This window comes from Hoplias malabaricus, chromosome 1 (assembly GCF_029633855.1).
Source record: "Hoplias malabaricus isolate fHopMal1 chromosome 1, fHopMal1.hap1, whole genome shotgun sequence".
Lineage (NCBI taxonomy): Eukaryota > Metazoa > Chordata > Actinopteri > Characiformes > Erythrinidae > Hoplias > Hoplias malabaricus.
In genome coordinates this window covers 18,468,381-18,491,570 of record NC_089800.1, presented here as the reverse complement: position 1 = coordinate 18,491,570, position 23,190 = coordinate 18,468,381, and the positions used below count along the sequence as shown (strand labels likewise).

Genomic DNA, 23,190 nt, shown 5'->3' with positions numbered 1-23,190 from the left:
TCTGAACTGGAACTACAGAGCAAAAGAGGCTAACACGTAAGAGTTATGCCAAAATTAACAGAATTTGCCCCAAACTGTGTCTTGTTTTTACTTGTTTATGTGGTTTCTGACACTGTACAAAAATAACCCATGAAAACATGAAAATGTTGTGAACGTAGGGTAAAATATATATCTGAATCCACACAAAACACATGTCAAAATGGCCTCCAGAGTCACCGCACTGCACAACTCTTTAGTAATTGAACATTATTATTCTGCTTGTTTAAGAAGCTCAAGAATTTGCCTCAGTTGGCTAAAATGCCAGTTAGCTACTTTTAGAGAACAACAATGTCCAAAATGGTGCCTTATTCACTACATACTGCACTATTTTGGCATTCTGCAATATGTTAGTGTTGTCCAAAATTTCCAGTGCACTCAAACATTCCCACAACGCACTGCAATAAATAGTGTACAACCTATGTAGGCTAGCAGATAGTGGATACCCATAATACACCAGGATATTGGTTAAAGACCTGCATGAGGTGGTGTAAGTAAGTAATGTATGGATAGTGAGTAAGGAGCCATTTCGGACACAGCTCAGGTATCAGAATGAGTGCTAATATTGTTTTTAGCTTGTTAGCTTCTTTCTTTATAGATGACAATGTCAGACAACAGTTCCCTGATATATGTTTAGTAACTCAGTAACTCAACTATTTTTATAGCTAGCAGTGTCAGAAAATGTATTTTAGATAGTTTAGCTTTTATTATAAACTACTGTAAGAAAGCGTGTTTTCAGTGGAGCTTTCTAGCTTATGTCGTTGTTAACACTGTAGCTATGTCCGATTAGCAACAACAGAAGCTGTATTCTCCCTATTACCGGTCAGTGGAGCATCACAATGATTTTGAAGCTGTAATTGCAAGGTAAAACATGTTACATAGTGTTGCTTTAATGGCATACTAGCAGATTACAGGAGTCCATTATTCTTTATGGAATTAGCAGGCAATGTCAAAGACTAATACACAACAATATGCCAGTGCCCAAGGCATAATGTCCTGGCTAAGAAAGCAGAGAATTATATATCAGATTTGTTCCTAAAATAAGGAATGGCTTGTTCCTTTAAAGACTTTTTTTTTACAGTGCTAGTTTTGCAGATGTTTTCATTCATTCATTCATTATCTGTAACCCTTATCCAGTTCAGGGTCACAGTGGGTCCAGAGCCTACCTGGAATCATTGGACGCAAGGCGGGAATACACCCTGGAGGGGGCGCCAGTCCTTCAAAGGGCAACACAGACACACACACACATTCACTCACACCTACAGACACTTTTGAGTCACCAATCCACCTACCAACGTGTGTTTTTGGACTTTGGGAGGAAACCGGAGCACCCGGAGGAAACCCACGCGGACACGGGGAGAACACACCAACTCCTCACAGACAGTCACCCGGAGCAGGAATCAAACCCACAACCTCCAGGTCCCTGGAGCTGTGTGACTGCGACACTACCTGCTGCGCCACCATGCCGCCCCAGATATTTTCAGTTAATATGAATTTACAGATAATATTAATAGTGTGCATTTAGGGGATTCCAAGGACACAAGCGTCAGAAACCTCCTGACATAATACTGAGCTACACCTACACATTCTAGTAGCATTCCAGCAATGCAGGAGACTCAGGAACCCAGTTACACTGTGTGTGTGTGTGTGTGTGTGTGTGTGTGTGTGTGTGTGTGCGTGAGAGAGAGAGAGAGAGAGAGAGAGAGAGAGAGAAAGAGAGAGAGAGAGAAAGAAAGAGGACCCAGCTGCTGCTCCTTCATGCAGAAAATGTGTGTGTGTGTGACTTGGAGAGGCAGGCAGAGTAGAGACCTGCTCCTCTCATGTGGAAACAACGCTGCCCTAACTCAGGTGCACCCTCACACCTTCACACTGTCATAGCTGCCAACTTCCAGACACACACACACACACACACACAGAGAAAAACATGCTTTAAAATCCCAAAGGCACTGCTGCTCTCAAGCACCAGAATCCGACTCTAACACAATCTAACAGAAACTTACTTAAACACAGTCTGACCATTTCACTACACTGTTCTCCATGCACAGTTTTCTTAGTCTTCTCTAGCTCATCACCAGTGCTCAGTTCCAGGTCACAGGACCATTGCTGCCATTTCCCATGGCATAGCCTTGCAGACTCTTCCTTCAGCATGGCCAAAAAACCACCTACATTATAAAGGAAAGGACTGTGGGACTGGCATTATATATAAACATTAATGGACTAGAGAAATGTAGAAGCGAGATGCTTCTCAAAATGGCTACAAATATAGATCCCAGCGGAAAACGAAACACCGCCAATGTCATGCGATTGGAAAAATGCTAGAAAACAAATTCCCCATTTGCGCTCTTATTCTCAACCAAAAGATGCATGAACGATGCACAACTCCTTACCTTATGCTGCTCATGCTGCCGCCAGTCTCAGATCCCAGTTTGCATCGCTCCAGCTGGGTGGCAACTATTTGACGCTCAGCCTCCAGCTCTCGAGTCAGTCTTTCAAACTGCAGCTCCTGAGAGAGAGAGAGAGAGACAAATATGCTTAGAGGTATCAACCTACAAACTAGTGACAGTGAGGAACATTAGGAAAGCATCAAAGAGCTCTGGGATCATCTTCCCCGCATAGCGTTAGACAACAGTTCGCAGTTTAAATGCTACTGTGATTCACAAACTGCTGAAAACTAAATTGGACACGACTGGAGGTCTGATTTAAAGTAGAAATATCAGGAAAAGCTCCTTTGTTCGGTGCATTTGCACATTCATTTGAGAATCTGGAGACCACCAACCCACAAACCATGAAACAAGACCACCCAGTGAGGTGTTTTGTTTTTATTGTTTGTTTGTTTGTTTGTATTTGTGGGTTGTCTAAATCAGTAAATATTGTTCTGATTTTGTCGTTCTTACTGAGTGCAACCCCCACCCCACCCTCCCCCCCCAAACACACAGTTATTTTAGTTTATTTTAGACATACAATGCACCACCTTTACTTTATGATCTACAGTGTACCCTTCGGTGAGTGTAGGGAGACATTTGTGATTCGTCCTCAGCTTCACTGCAGCGTGAAAACATCTCTCACTGATTACTCACAATTTCAGACTAGGAAAACTACTTTATTAAACAGGGGGAAACAATGAAACAAAAGAATATATGGCTTGTGTCACTCTTTTATTATTACTGAAACTGGTGTATGATTTGTGGACGATTAATTTGTTAATCTGTTAATATTAGTGCTGCGCTCTGAAACCAATATGGCGTCCACTCCAAAAAATAAAAATAAATAATAACAATAATCACATGACTGCAACACACGGATAGAGCTCATACAGTGGTCAGCAACACGTGACCCTTTCAAACAGCAGCTATTGTTTTCCCTGTAATAGGAATGACTTATAACTGTATGGGTTGCTTTGATTTGAGATGAGCCCTATTCCAGTGACAGGGGTCTTCAGCATTTGCCCGAGTAAAAGTGCACATGTGCTGGCCATAAATCAGACAGACGGAGCTCTGAGAAGCCCTCAGTGGTGATAATCACCACGGATATCCCTTCTGGGACCAAAAGTGCATCATCAGCACCAGCGATAGCCCAGGACTGAAAAGATGATCACTCAGCCTCCTGCTTCCAACCTGTCTCTATCAGGCCCTCAGCCACAAGCCCCACACCCCCAGCTGAGCCCTGCTATACATGGGGATGAATGTCAGGAGGGCACCCTGTGCTGGTGCCAATATTTCAAGCATTCCAGTAGGAGCTTCCCTACTTGTGTTAGATACTGTTACTTTGAAAATGAGAGTTGTGGATAGTAAGATGGCATATCTGGTGTTCAAGTCCCTGCTCTAGCAACCACACCACACAACTCGAATGGTCCTAGGTCTCCTTCTGCAGCATTTTCATACACCTGTAACTTGATTAAACATGATTAGAGCCACTCTATACTAGCGGGTTTGTGAAATGTACATGTAAAAGACCTGTAACTCACTCATACACATTTGGCAGTTTGAAGGTTTGGAATAAAAGGGGCAGTAGTACACTAAACCAGTATCAACAACTGGATCATTATTTACTTCACACTAATACTGTACAGTCACTACTATGTGGCAACCTTAAAAGTGTGAGATTTGCATGATAATACACACAATATTAACATGTTTTACTGTTTCTTACTAACAGAATGTGATGAACTGTTGCTATGAATATGTATGTAATACAAAGCTGTCCCCTATTTATTTCAAAAGCTGAAGCTCAACTATCTTCATCCACACTATGTAGTGCACAGTGTGGGTCATAAAACTGTTAGTATGCATTGTGTTTTTTTTTTTGTTTTTTTTTTGGAATACTCAACTTTGACACTACATTGCATACTACATACTCAGACACTAGTTATAAAAGTGCAATTGGGACACAGCTGTGGATATGACCTCAGGTGTAAAAACAAAACCTACCAAGGATGCAACGGAAAAAAGGTGCTTGACATCAGTGTCAATATACGTCCTTGCTCCACAGTAAGAAGAAGCCGCGGTGGGACTCCCTAGCGTGGTGACTGGCCACTACAGCTGCTCTTGAACACGGTCTCAGTGCGGCTACAATGAGAGAATCAGAGTTTCAATCAAAGGCTCCTCTGCTGTTATTTAGGCCTATACCTGCTTTAATTACAGCTAGGCTGAGAGGAATCAATGGCAGCCCGATCCACCTGGCCATGCTTTGGACGGCACAATGGGAGGGCTTATTGATCCAGCTTCTGAAGCCATTTGAGCTCCGAATGAGTTGATTGTATCTTCCCTCCAAAACACTTCACTATCTGCCATTCAATCCCAAATCCCCACCTGCCTTAGTCGCTGCCCACAAACTTGGCTTTGGCAAACATGCCGGTGGGCTCCAAGACCCCTTCGTATCTCCCTACCTCCTTCCCTCCCGCCCTCCTCTCTCTCCACCTCCCGTCTCTGTCTCTTTCGTGCTTTCCAACCCCTCCCTTGCTCCATTGCTTACGGATTTGCTTACAAGTGCGTGGTGTTCCCAACTTTCAGTGAGGCAACCGATCAATTCCCGCTTTGTACTTACATGATGGTGAAAGACATATTGCCTTCAGTGTTCGTATTATGTCTTGCTAGGCCTCCAAGTGAAAATCGATGAGGAACACAACAGCTCCAAACAGAGGGGAGAAGGAAAAAACAAGACCCTTATTTTCCTTCTTGTTCTTTCAGTATTAAAAAAAAAAAAAAAACTCCTTTCAGAACGACCCTGGCAAAGTTGGATGTCTGGACTTCACTTCGTACAAAGCTTGCAACAAACCTCTCTCCGAACATATACAGCATGCGTACCAGAGCAGAAGGGGATAGAGTAAAGTTGGCAAAACTTGAAGGATGCCACACTCAAAAGCGTGAGAATCGATAGAGGCACCTGTCCCCGCCTCCCCTGGCCAGTGCAGGAAGATGAAAGCGGCTTTACCTGCGCATGGACCATGCTCCAGCTGAGCCCTGCGGATGGAGAAGCCCGACTCCAGCTGCTCCACTAGCCGGCTGCCTATTAGACGAATTCCAGCACTCGTCAGAGCCTGAGCCAGGCACTGCCTCTCAGCCACACACACAAGAGCTGCTCAGCCAGGCACAAAGGTCGCCATGGCAACACAGGATCCAGCCCCCCTACTCCCCCCACCCCACCCAATCCCAGGGCATAGAGTATGCAATGTTTCATCACAAAAGTGGCTCCTCCCGCACCGCACAAACATAACAACCTATAGAAAATTGCTCTAGGACTGTTGCTAGGTGACAAGCTTAATTATAAGTACCTCCCCTTTTTTGCAAGACTTGGGCAGACTTTCAAGGGATAAACACACCTGGGTCTTGTCCACTCTCTTCAGTAGCCAGAGACAGACGAGACAAACTCAAACTAAACTGCAAGTGCTCTTTGGAACTAGATGCTCAGAAATTTAATGATGTTTAAAGTTTACATGCAACATTCACGCAGACATTCACCAGCTACTAGAAGTCCGTAAACTCGCATGATCTTACATAAGCAATTAAAGACAGTGAGCAGTTGTGGCCTGGGCCAAGCCTGGATCTTCTTTAATCTGAGACTAAAACTGACCACAATTCATCAACTTCTGTCCAAATTGGAGGAATATATATTTAAATTTGTTCATGACATTTAGTTCAGTAAACAGCCACAACAACAACAATGTTTTTATTGGATTAACTTAAAACAAAACAAATATTTTACAGTGTGTGTTCCTTGTAAAAATACTACAGCAGCAGGTAGTGTGGCGTTCACACAGCTCCAGGGACCTTGAGATTGTGGGTTCTTGTCCTGCTCCGGGTGACTGTCTGTGAGAAGTGTGGTGTGTTCTCTCTGTGTCTGGGTGGGTTTCCTCCGGGTGACTGTCTGTGAGGAGTGTGGTGTGTTCTCTCTGTGTCTGCGTGGGTTTCCTCCGGGTGACTGTCTGTGAGGAGTGTGTTGTGTTCTCCCTGTGTCTGCGTGGGTTTCCTCCGGGTGACTGTCTGTGAGGACTGTGTTGTGTTCTCCCTGTGTCGGCGTGGGTTTCCTCCGTGTTCTCCGGTTTCCTCACACAGTCCAAAAAAATGCATGTTGGTAGGTGGATTAGCGACTCAAAATTGTCCATAGGTGTGTGTGTGTGGGTGAATGTGTGAGTGTGTGTCGCCCTGTGAAGTACTGGCGCCCTCTCCAGGGTGTGATCCCAAGTAGGCTCCGGACCAGCCGGTTACAGATAATGAATTAATGAATGAATGTATAATAAAAATTTAAATCAACATTGTTGGAGAAATAACTTGATGTTTTAAGTTACACTAACTCAAGTTCTTATTACACATTATTTAACTTTTTAAAGGCAACTGCATTCCTCAATTTTATTAAGTAAATTCATACTTAATTATGTAATAGCCATTTATATTGGCTGATATATATTTTTTCACTTTGGAAAGATAGCGATGTTGACACCATCTCTTCCGCCTGGAGTTTCCCTTGGTTCCTGTGATCCTACTGGCAAGACATTCCGAGACTCCCGCCCCAAACAGTCTGGCAAGAGGGAAAAATGGGCAGACCTTTATTGAAAACTGCACAGAATGGTTGTCAATCGCCATAGCAGTTGGGGGCAAAACATCTCTCTCTCTCTCTCTCTCTCTCTCTCTCTCTCACTCTCTCTTTCACACACACACTCACACATACACACACACCTCCTGTCTCAGCCAGACTGAAATCTTCATCTTCGAGGAACTCTTGCTGCCTGTTGGGCTTGGGTCCAAGCCCGTGAGGCAGCATAAACACACACACACAAACAAACTAGGACTGCACAAAAACATTTATCTAATGAATATTTTTATTTTAAATGCCCACAGAACGTTTCTGGGGGAGGGAAATGATGCCCCATGCCAAATGTGCTCTCTCCTGACTCAGCCTTGTCGCTAGCCCCATCCATGCATTATTCACAGCCTGGCCACGGCTACATCGCTCAGCGCTAAACGCCCTGTCTGATCCGACTCACGCTAAATTAGAGCTGAGTCTGAGCCAGGAGCTCCAGCAGTACACTAGGGGAGGCGCTCTTTCAGCCAGACCCTCAAGTCTGAGATAAACGCTGGGTTTGGAGGACTGGCTAGTTGCGCCCATGAGGAATAAACTTGCTGTGCCTTTACTCCAACTTCAGTTCTTTTCTTTTCTAATGACGTTAAGGATTTTAAAGATAGTTGCAGAGACGTCCACAGCTCCAAAGTCTTAGGAGTTGTTTTAAATTTTCTCTCAGACATATTCAGTAACATGGATGTCTTGTATGGAGCTAAATTAGGGTCAAATGTTGTATTCATTTGAAGTAAAATTTAAAAAAAGCCATGAACCTGAAGCGAAGGCTCTCTCCAGCAATGTTCTGGGAAACTAAAGTGTGGCTGTGGAACTACACAGAGTTTATCGCTTTTTTACTGCGATTGGTGCCGAATGTTGTCTAAAAAAGCTCACTATAAAGGACTTTGTCTCTAAAGTCAATGTTTTACACTGAATAATGTGTATAATGTAAGTGTTCAGTGATATTTCTCATAGTCAACAGCGAGGAAGGTCCTCCGTCGTCATTGCTATGCTGTCTGTCATTATACCACGCCCCTCTCTGCTGATGTCCTACCTCTCACGCGAAACCAATGCCAGAAGTCTGAAACTGAAAAACAAGGATCTGAATCTGAAAACTTAAAAATGTAAGACTTCAAATATCAAAATATACAGGAAAGTTCATTCATTCATTATCTGTAAGTGCTTATCCAATTCAGGGTCGCGGTGGGTCCAGAGCCTACATGGAATCAATGGGCACAAGGCGGGAGTACCTTCACAGGGCAACACACACATTCACTCACACTTTTGAGTCGCCAATCCACCTACCAACGTGTGTTTTTGGACTGTGGGAGGAAACCGGAGCACCCGGAGGAAACCCACACGGACACAGGGAGAACACACCAACTCCTCACAGACAGTCACCCGGAGCGGGAATCGAACCCACAACCTCCAGGTCCCTGGAGCTGTGTGACTGCAACACCACCTGCTGCACCACCGTGCCACCCTACAGGAAAGTGAAAACTGAAAATACATTTTTAAAGCATTCTTTTTAAAAAAATATCAATATGTGGATGGGGTCTCAATTTAACTTTAAGCCTTAGGAGTCTTGCCTTATTTTGACCTTTTTTTGCATACTTCTGATTTTTCTTTTATATACCACATTTAACAATGTTAACCATGCCAGAGTTTTGTATTCTCTCTCTCTCTCTCTCTCTCTCTCTCCCTCCCTCTCTCTCCCGCTGTCTCTTTCTCTTCCAGTTTGCCCCTCCCCCACCTCCCCTAATATTTTTTTTCAGTTTCTTTATAAGATGAAAAATGAGGAAGATATTAAAATAAATCCAGCGCCTGTCTTATCCCATTTTGAGCATGATTCCCTTTTTAATTGTTTTCTATCATGATATCTCCATTTCTACTTTGTCTACCCTTTTAAAACAAAAAGAAACAGAGCACAAAGCCTGTACCCTCAACTGAAATTGGCAGCGATGCTCCATGTGATTTAACTCTGATGTGTGCCGTCTTGAAACCGCTGTGAGGTTTGATCAGCGACTCTTAAGGGTTAAGGGATGTTTTACACTGCTTTGGGAAAGAGGAATGAAGAACGAAAGGCAAGTCTGATGTCTTTATGTCCCTTCTGTCATTGCAGCTCATATGGTCACAGCTAATGAATGTCCACTGCCAAGCAGATAAGTGTGGTCACTGTGGTGCATACCAAACATGCCACTAGTGCACTTCCTGGCAGCTAGATCCTCTTCTTCTGCTTACAATCTGACCCTACTGTGGGCCAAGGAAGAGAGACTGGATTGAGGAAATGGACAAATGATACACTGGACTGGGCGTCACCACATGCTCACCCTGTCGCTCACACTTACCTGGAGACAGATGTACACTCACCCAGTCACACACACACACACACACACACACACACACACTCACACACCCCTGGGCTCATGTGCTGAACTGAGCTGTGGCTCATTCTCATTTAAAGGCTAAGCAGCAGCTCTATGAAAGTGTCAAACAAATAAATACAGTGGAATTTGAGTTCCTAACTTGTGTTTATTGATAGTCGGAAACTCTAATAGGCGTCTTGCCTGTGACGTAGATGGTGGACAACAACTCTAGAAGTTGCACTTAATTTAATGCAAAACGATGAAAAGGTGTGTTGTTTTTGACTGCAATACTTCAATGTGCAGTGGGACATTGTGCACAAATGGCCCAAAGATTCCAAAATATCCAGAAAATGGACTAAATTTGTCAACTTTAAACGGGCACTTTGGAAAGGACCATCCGCTCACTTTGTTATCTGTAGCTCATTTCACTGGCGCTTTTCCAACAATATGGCCATGTAAGGAAACCAACGAAAGGTGTTCAAGAGCCTCTGTAACATGGAGGTAAACAGGGTAAGGACACTCACTTCGCCTGTTTTAGTTGGTGTTAGTTAACGTTAGCTTGACTTGCTAAACTTGGTGGCTCAGATTATACTCGGCTACGTAGCTGCATTACGGAGGTTTATAGTGTCGGATGAATTCGAGTTCGACTTCGATCACATTTACAAGAATAACGGTACCTCTAAATTTGAGTTTAGCTTATTGCTAGACTATTGCCATGAATAATGTTGGTTATTTAGCTAGATACTGTCATAACAGTTAGTCATAACGGTGTTTTACCGTGGCGTTGTTCAGCTGTTGTCCACCAGTGACGTCACGGTGGCGTTCAAAAATTTCCGTAGCGAGCTCGGGTTTTTTCGTCAATTTAATAAAATTGTCAGTTTTAAAGCAAATTAAGCTGCTATTTTCATTTTAATTCATACTTATATATGTCTGTAACTAAAATAATGTGAAATATTCATGGAGGTCCATTAAGTGGTGCTTAGCCTTTAAAGGAACAAGCGCTGATATCAGTCGTGGAATTTCAAAGGAGGTATTATTTGGGGGTGTTCATATATGTTACACCAAAATGCTGTAAAATGGATTAAAGTACAAGGAAGAGTTAAATTAAAGTAAAACACACACACACACACACACAATACTATTTGAACTACAGGGGAAATAAACGGTAAAATACTGTAATTTGTTTTACAGTTATTAACAGTACTTTTTATAGTAGATTATAGGCAGCTTTTTTGCCAGTTATTTACTGTAAATTCTACAGGAAATCTTTAACAGTGAATCTGCTCCAGACAGGCCCACAACAGTGTTCTTATCACACCTCAGAGGCCAAGTGTGAACACACCCAAACACACTGGCAGACAATAAAGCAATGAATGAATAAAGACATTTACACAGTACTGTAGGTGCATGATCATTTACACACACACACACACACACACACCCCCCATCAGAGGGATGACTTGCTGTCATAAAAGACACAGTGGCTGCTATAAAACCTTGATGTTGCCATTTACAGAAACAAGCTGTATTAGACAAAATGCTGAGCAGTTTCCACAGCTGGCGCCATCGTTCACATTCTGTTCAATAAAGAGGTGATGTGGAAATGTTCCTCAAACACCCACCTGAGCAGACTCTCTCTCTCTCTCTCTCTCTCTCTCTCTCTCTCTTTCTCTCTCTCTCTCCCATCTCTCTCTCTCTCTCTCTCTCTCTCTCTCTCTCTTTCTCTCTTTCTCTCTCTCTCTCTCTCTCTCTCTCTCTCTCTCTCTCTCTCTCTCTCTCTCTCTCTCTCTCTCTCTCTCTCTCTCTCTCTCTCTCACTGCAGGAGTGTACTATGCTATTGTGGAGCTTGTCAGTGTGTGAGAGCTGGAGTTATTCAGCCCTGCACTGGAGTGTCCTGTTACCGTCCCGCTGGGGCCAGGGGTGTCAGCTTCACCTGACCAACCTCCCCGTGGACACTATGGGACAATAGGCCATGTAATCTGCATGCATGAATGAACTTCTGCATGCTTCAGGCGACATTTCTATCTCTCTCTCTCTCTCTCTCTCTCTCTCTGTCTCTGTCTCAAAAAGTAGCTCTACTTGAATATTTGAATACACTGTTTTTGAATCTAGAACTTTCAGCTTCGTCTCAAAATTTCAAGCTGAGAGAAATGTCCCAAAAACACAGATCATCACATACAGTACGGTGCAGAAGTCCTAGGCACCTAAGATAATGATATATATTTAAACTAATGCCTTCTCAGTGAGCGTGGTGCTTGTATAAAGTTACATATAATCAAAATTTTAAGATAAAATAAATAAGAAATATGAGATCATGTTTTTCTATAAAGTAGTGGGTGAGAGTGAGTTTGAAGAACAGTGTTTTGTTCAGATTCTCCTTGATTTGCATAAATTTGTTAAATCCACAGCACACATTATTTAAAATCATTATTTATTCACCAGTAAAACTAGGTACTGGATGATGACCTCAAATAATACAGACTCCATGAGGAGAGATTTGGGAAAATTTAAACAACACATTCACACACAGAGGATCACACTGGAATAATGTGATTTGGTTTTATTCTAATGTCTGTGTTATTTGTTGTTTGTTTTTTAGCAAATAAACACTTACTGATCAGATAAATAGCTTTTTAAATCTCATAATGTCTGGTAAAAGTTTGCACAGTACTGCGTATATATTGACTCTGTCCAGTTAAAAAATATGTATCTCTCAAAATAGTTACTTTACAGGAGAAGGAAATAATACCTTCTTAATTTCCAATGAAATTAAATGTTAAAAAGATTTTTATTTTTTTATTTATACATTTTATTTAAGTAATTTCACACATTGTGAATTGTGACATCTGCTACATCCATGTAGTAAACTAAAAATACACCAAAATGGAGATACATATGCGACTCAAGAACAGTTTGTAGATGCCCCTATTAAAGTTCCTATGGCTGACTGCCATAAAATCCTCAGAGTAATGTTCCAACATATAGCGCAAAAAAGTCTTCTGGATGATTAGAGCAGCCTTTCCCAACTGGGGTGCTGCAGCACCATGGGGTGCCATCTGGCTTTGTCAGGGATGTCGCCAAAAATATTCTGACATTGCTGACATAAAAATAAAACTGATTGATTCAAAGCTTATCAGAAAAATGCAGCTACGGTGGCTTCCATATTAAAGTCAGAATAGCTGTGTGTGTGGCTTGAAATAAAATTGCAGCCGGGCCTTCATTCTGCTCCACAGCTTTTGCAACCAGTGGCAGAGGCAAAAATGTCAAATTTAGTTTGCTGACAGTTGGGGGGTCAGGTTGGTGGGTGTGTTTTGGGGGTTTGTGCCCTCAAGTGTGTCTATGCGAGTTAATTAACAGTTTGGAGGAGGGGGTTTAGGGGGGTGTTGTGGGCCCACTACTGTGTGTGGCCATTGCTGCTGCCCCCGTAGTGCTTCCCACGTGTGGTTTTAAAATGGGCTTACACATGTATCATCAGGGATTATATGGAACATCACTAGGTGTTTGTTAATACCCTGCTGGTGTCAAACTAAGGTCCTGGTGGGCTTCAGCCTTCCAGAGTGTTGTCCTAGTCCAATCACACCAAATCATAAAGACTTTGACTTTAATTAAATGTATTATCCATGAATTGAGTCCTCTACTGCTGCTAAGTCTAAGTTAATGGATATTTACAGCTGGTGGAAGGAGCTGATACTTATTTGACCACAACTTGAGCATCATTCCTGTGAACGCTGGCTTCAGCTCATAGGTCTTTCCACAAAAAAGGCCAGAGGCCAGGAAGCTGAATCGGACTCTAGGGAACACTTGTTTTGATTTTATGGCTTAGGATTTTATTTGGCGTTCCCCTATGTACTAGACGACTAATAAAACTCAGCTAAGGGTTACGAGCAGGCCAGTGAAAAGGTGGTCTAAAGTGAAACAGCATATCGTATAATGTCTACGAGGATATGCTGTCCATTTATATGATATACTATGTAGCTAAACATTAGTGGACACTTGCTTAGGCCATTTCTGTTTAAATTAATGCTACTAGGGGCATAAACTCCCTCAGCATTGGGCTAAAGAGCAGTGGAACTGTCTTCAATTCTATCCTTCCATGGCAGGACCACCATGAGCAGGTACGATTCACTGGTGGATTTTTCTCAGTGCTGCACTGTTTACAAACTTGAGCAGCACTGCTGTGTCTGATCCACTCATACCGGCGCACCACAGTCTAACACACCACCACCAGGTCAGTGTCACTGCAGCGCTGAGAACGATCCACCGCCCAAATCACACCTGCTCTGTGGTGGTCCTGTGAAGGCCATGACCACTGAAGAACAGGGTGAAAGAGGGCTACCAAAATATGCAGAGCAACAGATGGACTACAGTTTGTAACTGCAGAACTACAAAGTGCTCCTGTGGTCAGTGAAGTTGAAAGAATGGACAATGAGTGTGGAAAGACAAAGGAGGTGGTTATAATGTTACGACTGATGGGTGTACATTGAGGTGGCCATGATCTGCTCAGATAAATAAGCGCAGAAAGAAAGCAGTTTTTCAGCCGGAGTTGGAGTTTGGAAGGCTGTTGGGGGAATACTCGTTGCTCTGAGGTTATTAGCATATCTTTGGCTGACAGGTTATGTAACGGACGCGTTTAGCGGTGGGGAGCAGCACAAACGCGGGACCATGGGGTACAGCTACACTGCACAGGAGCATTATGTAACCCTCAGAAAAGGGGGTAACTGTCAAGCATGTCTGCCAAACTGTACACAGCCGCAGTGGAAATAGAAACTGTCACACCAATACTCTCAGCTACGCTTACGAGGCCGACTGAGACCCTCGGAAGATTGTGCATAAAATTGATGGGGAGCTCATGGGACATTCTCCAGAAAGCTAGGATCACACAAAAAACAAACGCAGAAAATTCTTCCCAGCGCACCAACACTTCATAATTTATATTATTATTGGGTTATAGACATTACCACACATTACACACACATGCAGTAATTCATTTCCATCCTGTGACTACATTTTCTGTTTATGTGTGGAATAGTGGAATAGCCCACACCAAATTATGAATAAGTGCTAAATTACACAACAATGATTACACCAAATATCAACAGCATCATTTAAAAAAGTCTCAAAAATATTTAAAATTATTAAAAAGCATTTTACGTGAAGTATATTTGAGGGCTATTTATTATGTTTAATTTAAAAAAGATAAATGGATAAAAAAAATAAAGTAATAATAAATAATAAAAAAAACTTTATATTATTTATAATGAACAAATACATTATTAAATATATTATTATTATATTATATTATTATTGTGTGTGTGTGTGTGTGTGTGTCTGTCACCATATGAAAAACTGGTGCCCCCTCCAGGGTGTGTTCCTGTCATGTGGCCAGTGATTCCAGGCAAGCTCCGGACCCACCGGGACCCTGAAGTGAATAAGCGGTTACAGACAATGAATGAATGAATGAACCTCTCTCTCTCTTTGCAGAACCTGGAACTCACTTAACCTTTTCATAGAGTAATAAATGCAGTGGGGATGGATTGGCCTCACTCCAGCTTCTGGAAGAGATTTATCTGTTGAAAGTGTGATCTTAATAATTCATGGTTGCAGCATGGGAGGTGGCAAATGAACTCAATTAGACATACTCTCCTTCACTACTGTAAGAGGATATATAGTCAGCTACATTCCCAAACCATTTGGTTCACTGTAAAACTATGGTGAATGATGTTGGACAGTCATTTGAACTTTTTCAACCCTATAACCAAGACCACGAATGAGCTGGAGTTGTGTAAAGAACCCACATATAGCAGTTCTCTGGAGTGACTAATGGTGTTTTCACACCTGTAGTTAGTTTGTTCCGGTCTGAATCAGTTAAGAAGTCCGTAATCTTGGAGCGTTTTCCCATTGGTTTGGTTTGTTTTCAAACACTGAAAAATCCAAGTGCACCGCAAACCATGTGAGAATGATTGGTCAGAACTGACTGAGGCGGGAGCAAGATTAGCAGCCATTTAGCACCGACCTGCTTTGCACACCTTATTGCTGGGTCGGATCACATTCTCTCCCCAAATGAACAACACCAGAGTTCGTTTGGGACCGGACTAAGACCATCTCCTCTCAAGGCTCCCGGTGCGGTAGTTTTTATTGCCAATTTCTTCTTTCACACCTGCCCTAGTGAACCACACCAAGGTTGAAGGCTGAATGTCATCAAATCCTCACTGCAATGTTATGCATATTACGTTCTAGACATGCCACTCCTCATCTTACAGACCAGCCATCTTCAGAATTGGAAACAAAACACATGAAATTGCTGTGCGATGTTATCACTGCAAGTCCTCTTCTGATAACACACTTCCCCTTCCAAAACACCCATACAACAGCTACTTGTCCGATGGGCTTCAAACTCCCAGCAGTCCTTGCTTGAGGTAGACACAACCAAAAATGAGTTTGTGGCCTTACAAGCTGAGATTGGGAGCTCAGCGAAATATCACCTGGAAATGTCACTGGCTAAATGCCAACTCCACTTGGAGCTGTTTGTCACAGACGTGAGTTGTCCAGGGGCTAAGTTTTAAGCGTGTGCCCGGTCCCCTCAGCTTGTTTTCAACTCCCCCCCGCACCATTCTCCCTGACCCTCTGGGATCTATAAATTGGTGTAAGTTTAGGAGCGTTTGTTTTGATGGATTAAAGGAAAGGAGAGCTGAGCTACTGCCGGTCCTGTCCCACAACTATGGAGGGGGTGTTTGAAGAATATGACCACATGAGGCTGGCGGGCGAAAGGTCGGCCTAATCGATGGACAGAGCTCTCTCCTTCAACCAGAAAGAGTAGAGAGAGTCTTACAGAGAGGAAGATGGTGATCCTGCAGACTTGCAAACACAGAGTTAACTCGCTACATCGATATCTGCAAATATACAGTTACGTTTGAATGCTGTTCAAATGACAGCATCAGCACACAAGGGGTAACACAAGAGCTGGCGGGAAAAGAGCTACCAGTTAGTGTTCTCCTCCAAGCGTATTGACATTACCTCATTTCTTTTTCAAAAGGGCAGTATTTTCAAAAGCTTAGAGAGTATAAATCTGAAGCTCAGTGCGCTAACAAAGCTAGCATTGCGTGGTTGAAGTTCTTCTTGAAAGCTTTGAAGCCTAAGCATCTGGGTGGAGGAGGGAGGCGGTCAAACCAGCATCTCGCAGCCCACCCGCTGAGCAACGCTGAGAGAAAATAGAGGTAGGATGGGAAGGTGCCACTTCAACACGTTTGCCTCGAGTGCCTTGAAAGACACAGGGACGGAAGCTCACATCAAGTGCCTTCTTTCATTAGGAGGGGTTGGATGGCTTAATGTGTGGATAGCTACCATTGTCACAGCGGTTAAATCACTGCTATTTAGTGAAGAGAAGCTGTCAGCAGGAGACCCTCACACTCTTCTGATCCCTCCAAGCATCCGGGTTCAATTTCAATGCAGTTCTTTTGTTATCTGGCTTTGAGTTTAGAACATGTCTAAATTGATGCAGCGATGGACCAATATCCACAGCCCCCAGGCCTTAAATTAACTGTAGCAACAGCAGCAACGAAAGCAACTCTAGATAGTATTATTACTATAACATTATAGCTTCTGATGCTCCACTGAGCTGTAATAGTGTGCATAGAGCCTCTGTCATTGCTACTCCAGACTCAGCACTGCAGAAACTGCACTATAGAAATTTCCCCTTCCACTACAGAATTTCTCCTTTGCCCACTATTGAGAATTTTCAATATCTCAATACTGCCCCCTTCTGGAGACTTTTCAGCCTCTCAATAGTGCCCCCTTCTGGAGATTTTAGTATCTCAAAACTGCCCTCTTCTGGAGAAATTTCAGCCTCTCAATAGTGCCCCCTTCTGGAGAAATTTCAACCTCTCAATAGTGCTGCATTTTGACAGTTATTTAGCCTCTCAGTTGTGCCCCCACCTGGAGAAAACTCATCTTTTTGATAGTGCCCAATTCTGGAGACTTTTCATGTGCTAAATGTGTGAGACTAGCGAGTGTGTGCGAGAGTGACGGATTTACAAGCCTAGTGCTTGAGCTGCTTCAAGCCTGTAATAGCTAAAGGAGTGGACGAGGAGTGTAAAAAAGTATTGGTCCCTCTGTCAGTAAGTTGAGAATTCAATCTCACGTTCTCTGGCCCAACTTTCTCACCTCTGTTCAGCGCACTGCAGGTCAAAGCAGTCGTGGTCCCACCATAATTTTAAAGGCATACATTTGTGTGAATTTTGCGCTTTTTATTTCTCCTCCATGCTTACTCTATATGGCAGCTCTTTTCAGCGCAGTAAGAAGCATAGGGCTGTTAGGAGAGCGCTCCATGCTCTTTCCTTTCACGCTGTGACAAACCTTTCATCGCTGGAGGCCAGGATTGAATCAGTTCTGCCCCAGTCCCCTCAATATAACTCACACAAACACACACAGTCTGACAGGAGCGCGCTAATCTGACACCTTAAACGCATTGTCTCAAATTCATTAAGACGAGCTCAGGATGGGACGTTGTAGTGGAAGAACTGGCATGTCAGGAATTAGGCACTAAAAAAAAGGGATATGATTTCATGCAGCGTACACTCATAAAAACAGAGGAATTTAGAGGGCTCTTTAGGACAATGAGGGACAAATCTGCAGGACGTTATTCAATCCTCAGTCCAGTTGAGAGTGACTCTCTCACACACAAAAGAAGGTATTAGAATGGTCTAGGATTCTACAAAGGATAAGAATATTATAAAATCGTTGCTGAAAATAACATATAAAGTGCAATTTTGTGTTTATTTGAGCTGCTGGTGTTGCTTTTTAAAGTGAAAATTACAAAGAAATCTCAAATATTCGCAGTAATATTAATGTGATTTCATACATCAAGATTTGATCAGACGGTGTAAAGCTTGTGTTTCAAAGTGTTTGATTCATTTTCCTGAACTGTTTCTTTCGAATTACTTTACGTTTAAATATAGAAATGCATGAATACAGACACTGGTATCAGGTCCTGACCCCGTAACACATTCATTAACTCTTACTCGTGATCGCAAACAAGGCTCCGATACCAACATCAGTGGTAAAACTATGTCAAACTGCAATACATTACATAGAGCTGGATGCACACGTCCCCACATAATGAGAATTACCTGTGAATTTTTCTTTGTGGATCTACACAGACAGCAGCGTGAACCATAACTGTTGAGTTGTATGTTGTATGTGTAGTGTGTAGTGTGAAAAAATCTGAGCTTACTGCTCCTCGCTCCTCATTCCTGGGCTCCTGGGCTGTGGCTCATTCTCATTTAAGCGAACAGGTGCTGAAACCAGCCGTTCTGAACCAGGCTTAGATAGGGGCAGAACGCTGCTGTGGTGTTGAATCCTTGTGGGATTTTGACCACAGATGTTTAAGTAAGACCCCAGAGTGTTCACCCATGGAGTGCTTCAGCCAAATCTGTTAATTGAATATGGTGCAGGAGAGGGCAGTCAACCCGTTATATCAGATGTGCGTTATATCAGTCCTGAAGGTAAAGTAACAAAAAAAACATAATAATATAATCCATCCATTATCTGTAACCGCTTATCCAATTTAGGGTCGCGGGGAGCCTACCTGGAATCATCGAACGCAAGGCGGGAATACACCCTGGAGGGGACGCTAGTCCTTCACAGGGCAAAACAGACACACACATTCATACCTACGGACACTTTCGAGTCGCCAATCCACCTGCAACATGTGTTTTTGGACTATTGGAGGAAACCGGAGTACCCGGAGGAAACCCACGCGGACACGGGGAGAACACACCAACTCCTCACAGACAGTCACCCGGAGCGGGAATCGAACCCACAACCTCCAGGCCCCTGGAGCTGTGTGACTGCGACACTACCTGCTGCGCCACCGTGCCGCCCATAATAATATAATAATTTATAATAATAATTCCCGCTTTGCGCCCAATGATTCCAGGTAGGCTCTGGACCCACCGCCACCCTGAACTGGATAAGGGTTACAGAGAATGAATGAATGAATGAATGAATGAATAGAAATAAATCAGTGTAATATAAAAATATAAATAAATTGGGGCACATTGTCTTGTAAAAATGTATTACTAAGTTTGTTTTCAAGGAACAGCAGCAAAAAATAAAATGTGTAATTAGAATACGTAAATAAACTGGAGGACACCGTCTTGTTAAAATAAATTCGGACATATTTGTTATGGGCTATAAACTTGTGCAAATGACAAAAGTGGACTCACAAGAATAACTACAGAACAAAATAAGATATGGGCTCTTTAAAGCTACAAATGCGCTTCCAAGCACCCTTTTGTCACCTTTTATTTTTAAAGTGCTCTCCAGAAACAAATCTCCTGAATGCATTGCCTCAGAAATGCACCATATTCCATAACTCTATCCCCAATTCATAAAACGCTCTGCCACATAAAGACTGGGCACAAATTACCACAGAGGACTGCATTTATTCCAGTGCTCTACCCCCACAAGGTTATTGAAAAGGGGTCTTTTGTGAGCTCAGATGTGGGTTCTGAGTGACTGGCAGAAAAAGAGAGTATGGAGCTGGTGTGAAGCGAACCATGTTCTTCACTTTATAACGGCCCTGGTCCATTTGTCACTGAACAATGTTGACATAACTGTTACAAGCGGAGGTGCTGTTGTTTTATGGCGCCTAGTAAAGTGTTTAACACGTTCACAGGGAGGGATACATCATTAGAAAGTAGAGCAGTGAGGTATGTGGCAGGCCACGGATTTAACCTGTGAATGTATTATTTCCACCAATGAGTTTGAAATGTCCACAGGTGCGAGTGTGTGAGCTGTGTCCAGGGTGGGCTCCTGCCCTGCACCCAATGATTGCAGGTAGGATTCAGACCCCCCTGACTAGGGACAGGGTCCCTCAAAGAAGACGAGTGAGTAAACAGGTTGTGTTTTGCATATTGTGATACACTCTCCATATTGTGAAATGGTACACACACACACACACACATAAACGCAGGGGAGTGACGAGTCCATGATTACATCTCTTACGGACTTACAACACACAGCCGAGAGCAGAAGCCGCACGTTCAGCTGTGGGAGAGCCTAACACTACCCTCCGTAATTAGAGGCATGCTCCGCAGCTCTGCTAATCAGAGCCCTGCAGACGATCTGGGGAAGAGGGTGGGGGTCTTAGAGCAATCATTTGTCACAAACACATGCGCGTTCTCCTCCGCTAATTTTCATTACACAGGGAGTCCATTCATTTACGCAAAAAAAAAAAAAAAGCAAACGCCGACCAAACCGTGCAAACTGCCGTCCAGCCGAGCGAGATAAAAGAAGATATTGCTCACAGTAGAAAAGAAATAATGGTACAACTGTTAAAACGACCACCTCCAGCGGTCCTAAACATGGTGTTGCTACTACACACATTGCTGATTACAGTCTGATTACAGTCAGCCACAAGGCACTATGGTCAGAGGTTTCCATCACTGCCTCAATCTCTCTGCTCACAGGATGGGTATCTATCAGCTTATGTGACACATCTGGGCAGTTTGCGATCTAAACTCTTCAGCATTAGCATTCATTCATTCATTCATTATCTGTAAGCGCTTATCCAATTCAGAGTCACGGTGGGTCCAGAGCCTACCTGGAATCACCGGGCGCAAGGTTGGAACACACCCTGGAGGGGGCGCCAGTCCCCCACAGGGCAACACACACACACAGTCACCTACGGACACTTTTGAGTCGCCAATCCACCTACCAATGTGTGTTTTTATCTGTGGGAGGAAACCGGAGCACCCGGAGGAAACCCATGCGCACACGGGGAGAACACACCAACTCCTCACAGACAGTCACCCGGAGTGGGAATCAAACCCACAACCTCTCTGGAGCTGTGTGACTGCGACACTACCTGCTGCGCCACCGTGCCACCCACAATGCACTAGCAGCAGCTGGAAAAATAAGAAGGTTTGACCTCGGGAAGCACATGCTCTGCCCCGAAACTCGGGGCACTGTGTGTGATCGGGGCAACATTAATTGAGAGAGCTGATAATCATAGAGGACAAAATGAGGCCAGAAACTCAGGATACATGCATTTAATGTTTAGCTTTTAAACCCAAACATCTTACTCTAGAGAATACTGTGAGTTAACTAACAATATGTCCGTTTTACATTTCGAAATCTTGCCTCTAAAAAGGCTGCTGCAGCAGTTTAATAAATAAACAAACAAACAAAATCCCAGAGGGGCTTAATGGCAAGACAATCATGTTGTGGAAACCAGCCCGAAATCAACATGTAAATGAAAATGCAATTTTTCCCCCCGTCTCGACCTAATGAGGACCACCCTGATTCTGCACGCTCAAGGTTTTTACACAAATGCCAACATGTATCTGAACGAGGCTAAAAATAACACCAGCAAATACCACTCTGCACATAATCTGCAGCCCCCGTAATTACAGCACGGTCAGGAAAGACTTGGTCAGATTCGCTGTTTCGCTGCTGTTCTCCAGCAAGTCACTTATTTGTTTCGCAACAATGACTATTGGATCACAATGCAGCTGCATGGCTTCTCATTTGTTCTGTTCTCCACACAACTGTTCTTTGTTTTACAGGAGGGGGGGGGGGGGGGGCACTTAACACTGAGCACGACTACTAACTCCTGAGCTGACCATAAACAGTCAGTCAATTCATGCCACTTATATAATGATGATATGGCAGTAGGGCGGCATGGTGGTGCAGCAGGTAGTGTTACAGTCACACAACTCCAAGGACCTGGAGGTTGTGGGTTCAAGTCCCGCTCCAGGTGACTGTCTGTGAGGAGTGTGGTGTGTTCTCTCTGTGTCTGTGTGGGTTTCCTCCGGGTGACTGTCTGTGAGGAGTGCGGTGTGTTCTCTCTGTGTCTGCGTGGGTTTCCTCCGGGTGACTGTCTGTAAGGAGTGTGGTGTGTTCTCCCTGTGTCTGCGTGGGTTTCCTCCGGGTGACTGTCTGTGAGGAGTGTGGTGTGTTCTCTCTGTGTCTGCGTGGGTTTCCTCCAAGTGACTCTCTGTGAGGAGTGTGGTGTGTTCTCTCTGTGTCTGCGTGGGTTTCCTCCGGGTGACTGTCTGTGAGGAGTGCGGTGTGTTCTCCCTGTGTCTGCGTGGGTTTCCTCCAGGTGACTGTCTGTGAGGAGTGTGGTGTGTTCTCCCTGTGTCCGCATGGGTTTCCTCCGGGTGACTGTCTGCGAGGAGTGTGGTGTGTTCTACCTGTGTCCGCGTGGGTTTCCTCCGGGTGACTGTCTGTGAGGGGTGTGGTGTGTTCTCCCTGTGTCTGTGTGGGTTTCCTCCGGGTGACTGTCTGTGAGGGGTGTGGTGTGTTCTCCCTGTGTCTGTGTGGGTTTCCTCCGGGTGATTGTCTTTGAGGAGTGTGGTGTGTTCTCCCTGTGTCTGCGTGGGTTTCTTCCAGATGCTCCGGTTTCCTCCCAAGGTCCAAAAACACACGTTGGTAGGTGGATTGGTGACTCAAAAGTGTCCATAGGTGTGAGTGTTTGTCGCCCTGTGAAGGACTGGTGCCCGCTCCAGAGTGTGTTTCCCGCCTTGCACCCAATGATTCCGGGTAGGCTCCAGACCCATCGCGACCCTGAACTGTATCAGGGTTACAGATAATGAATGAATGAATGTGTTGTTCATTGTTGTTGTGATTTAGTTATTTGTGTTACCACCCTCCCACCCTCAGTTCTAGTGTGTTCTTAGCATTGTGCCTTAAAGTGCCTTGTTGTCCTCACCTTCCTCGATGCCTCCGCTGTTCT

General features: G+C 43.8%; 1 protein-coding gene across 2 annotated transcripts in view; it reads right to left on the bottom strand.

The window, feature by feature from the left end:
* ctnnd2a (catenin (cadherin-associated protein), delta 2a) overlaps positions 1–23,190 on the bottom strand; it is a 386,140-nt gene that overhangs the window by 263,179 nt on the left and 99,771 nt on the right. For both annotated transcript variants that reach the window (XM_066663258.1, XM_066663348.1), the window contains exon 3: positions 2,424–2,539. In XM_066663258.1, the coding sequence (XP_066519355.1) occupies positions 2,424–2,539 (116 nt within the window). The remainder of the gene's footprint in view (positions 1–2,423; positions 2,540–23,190) is intronic.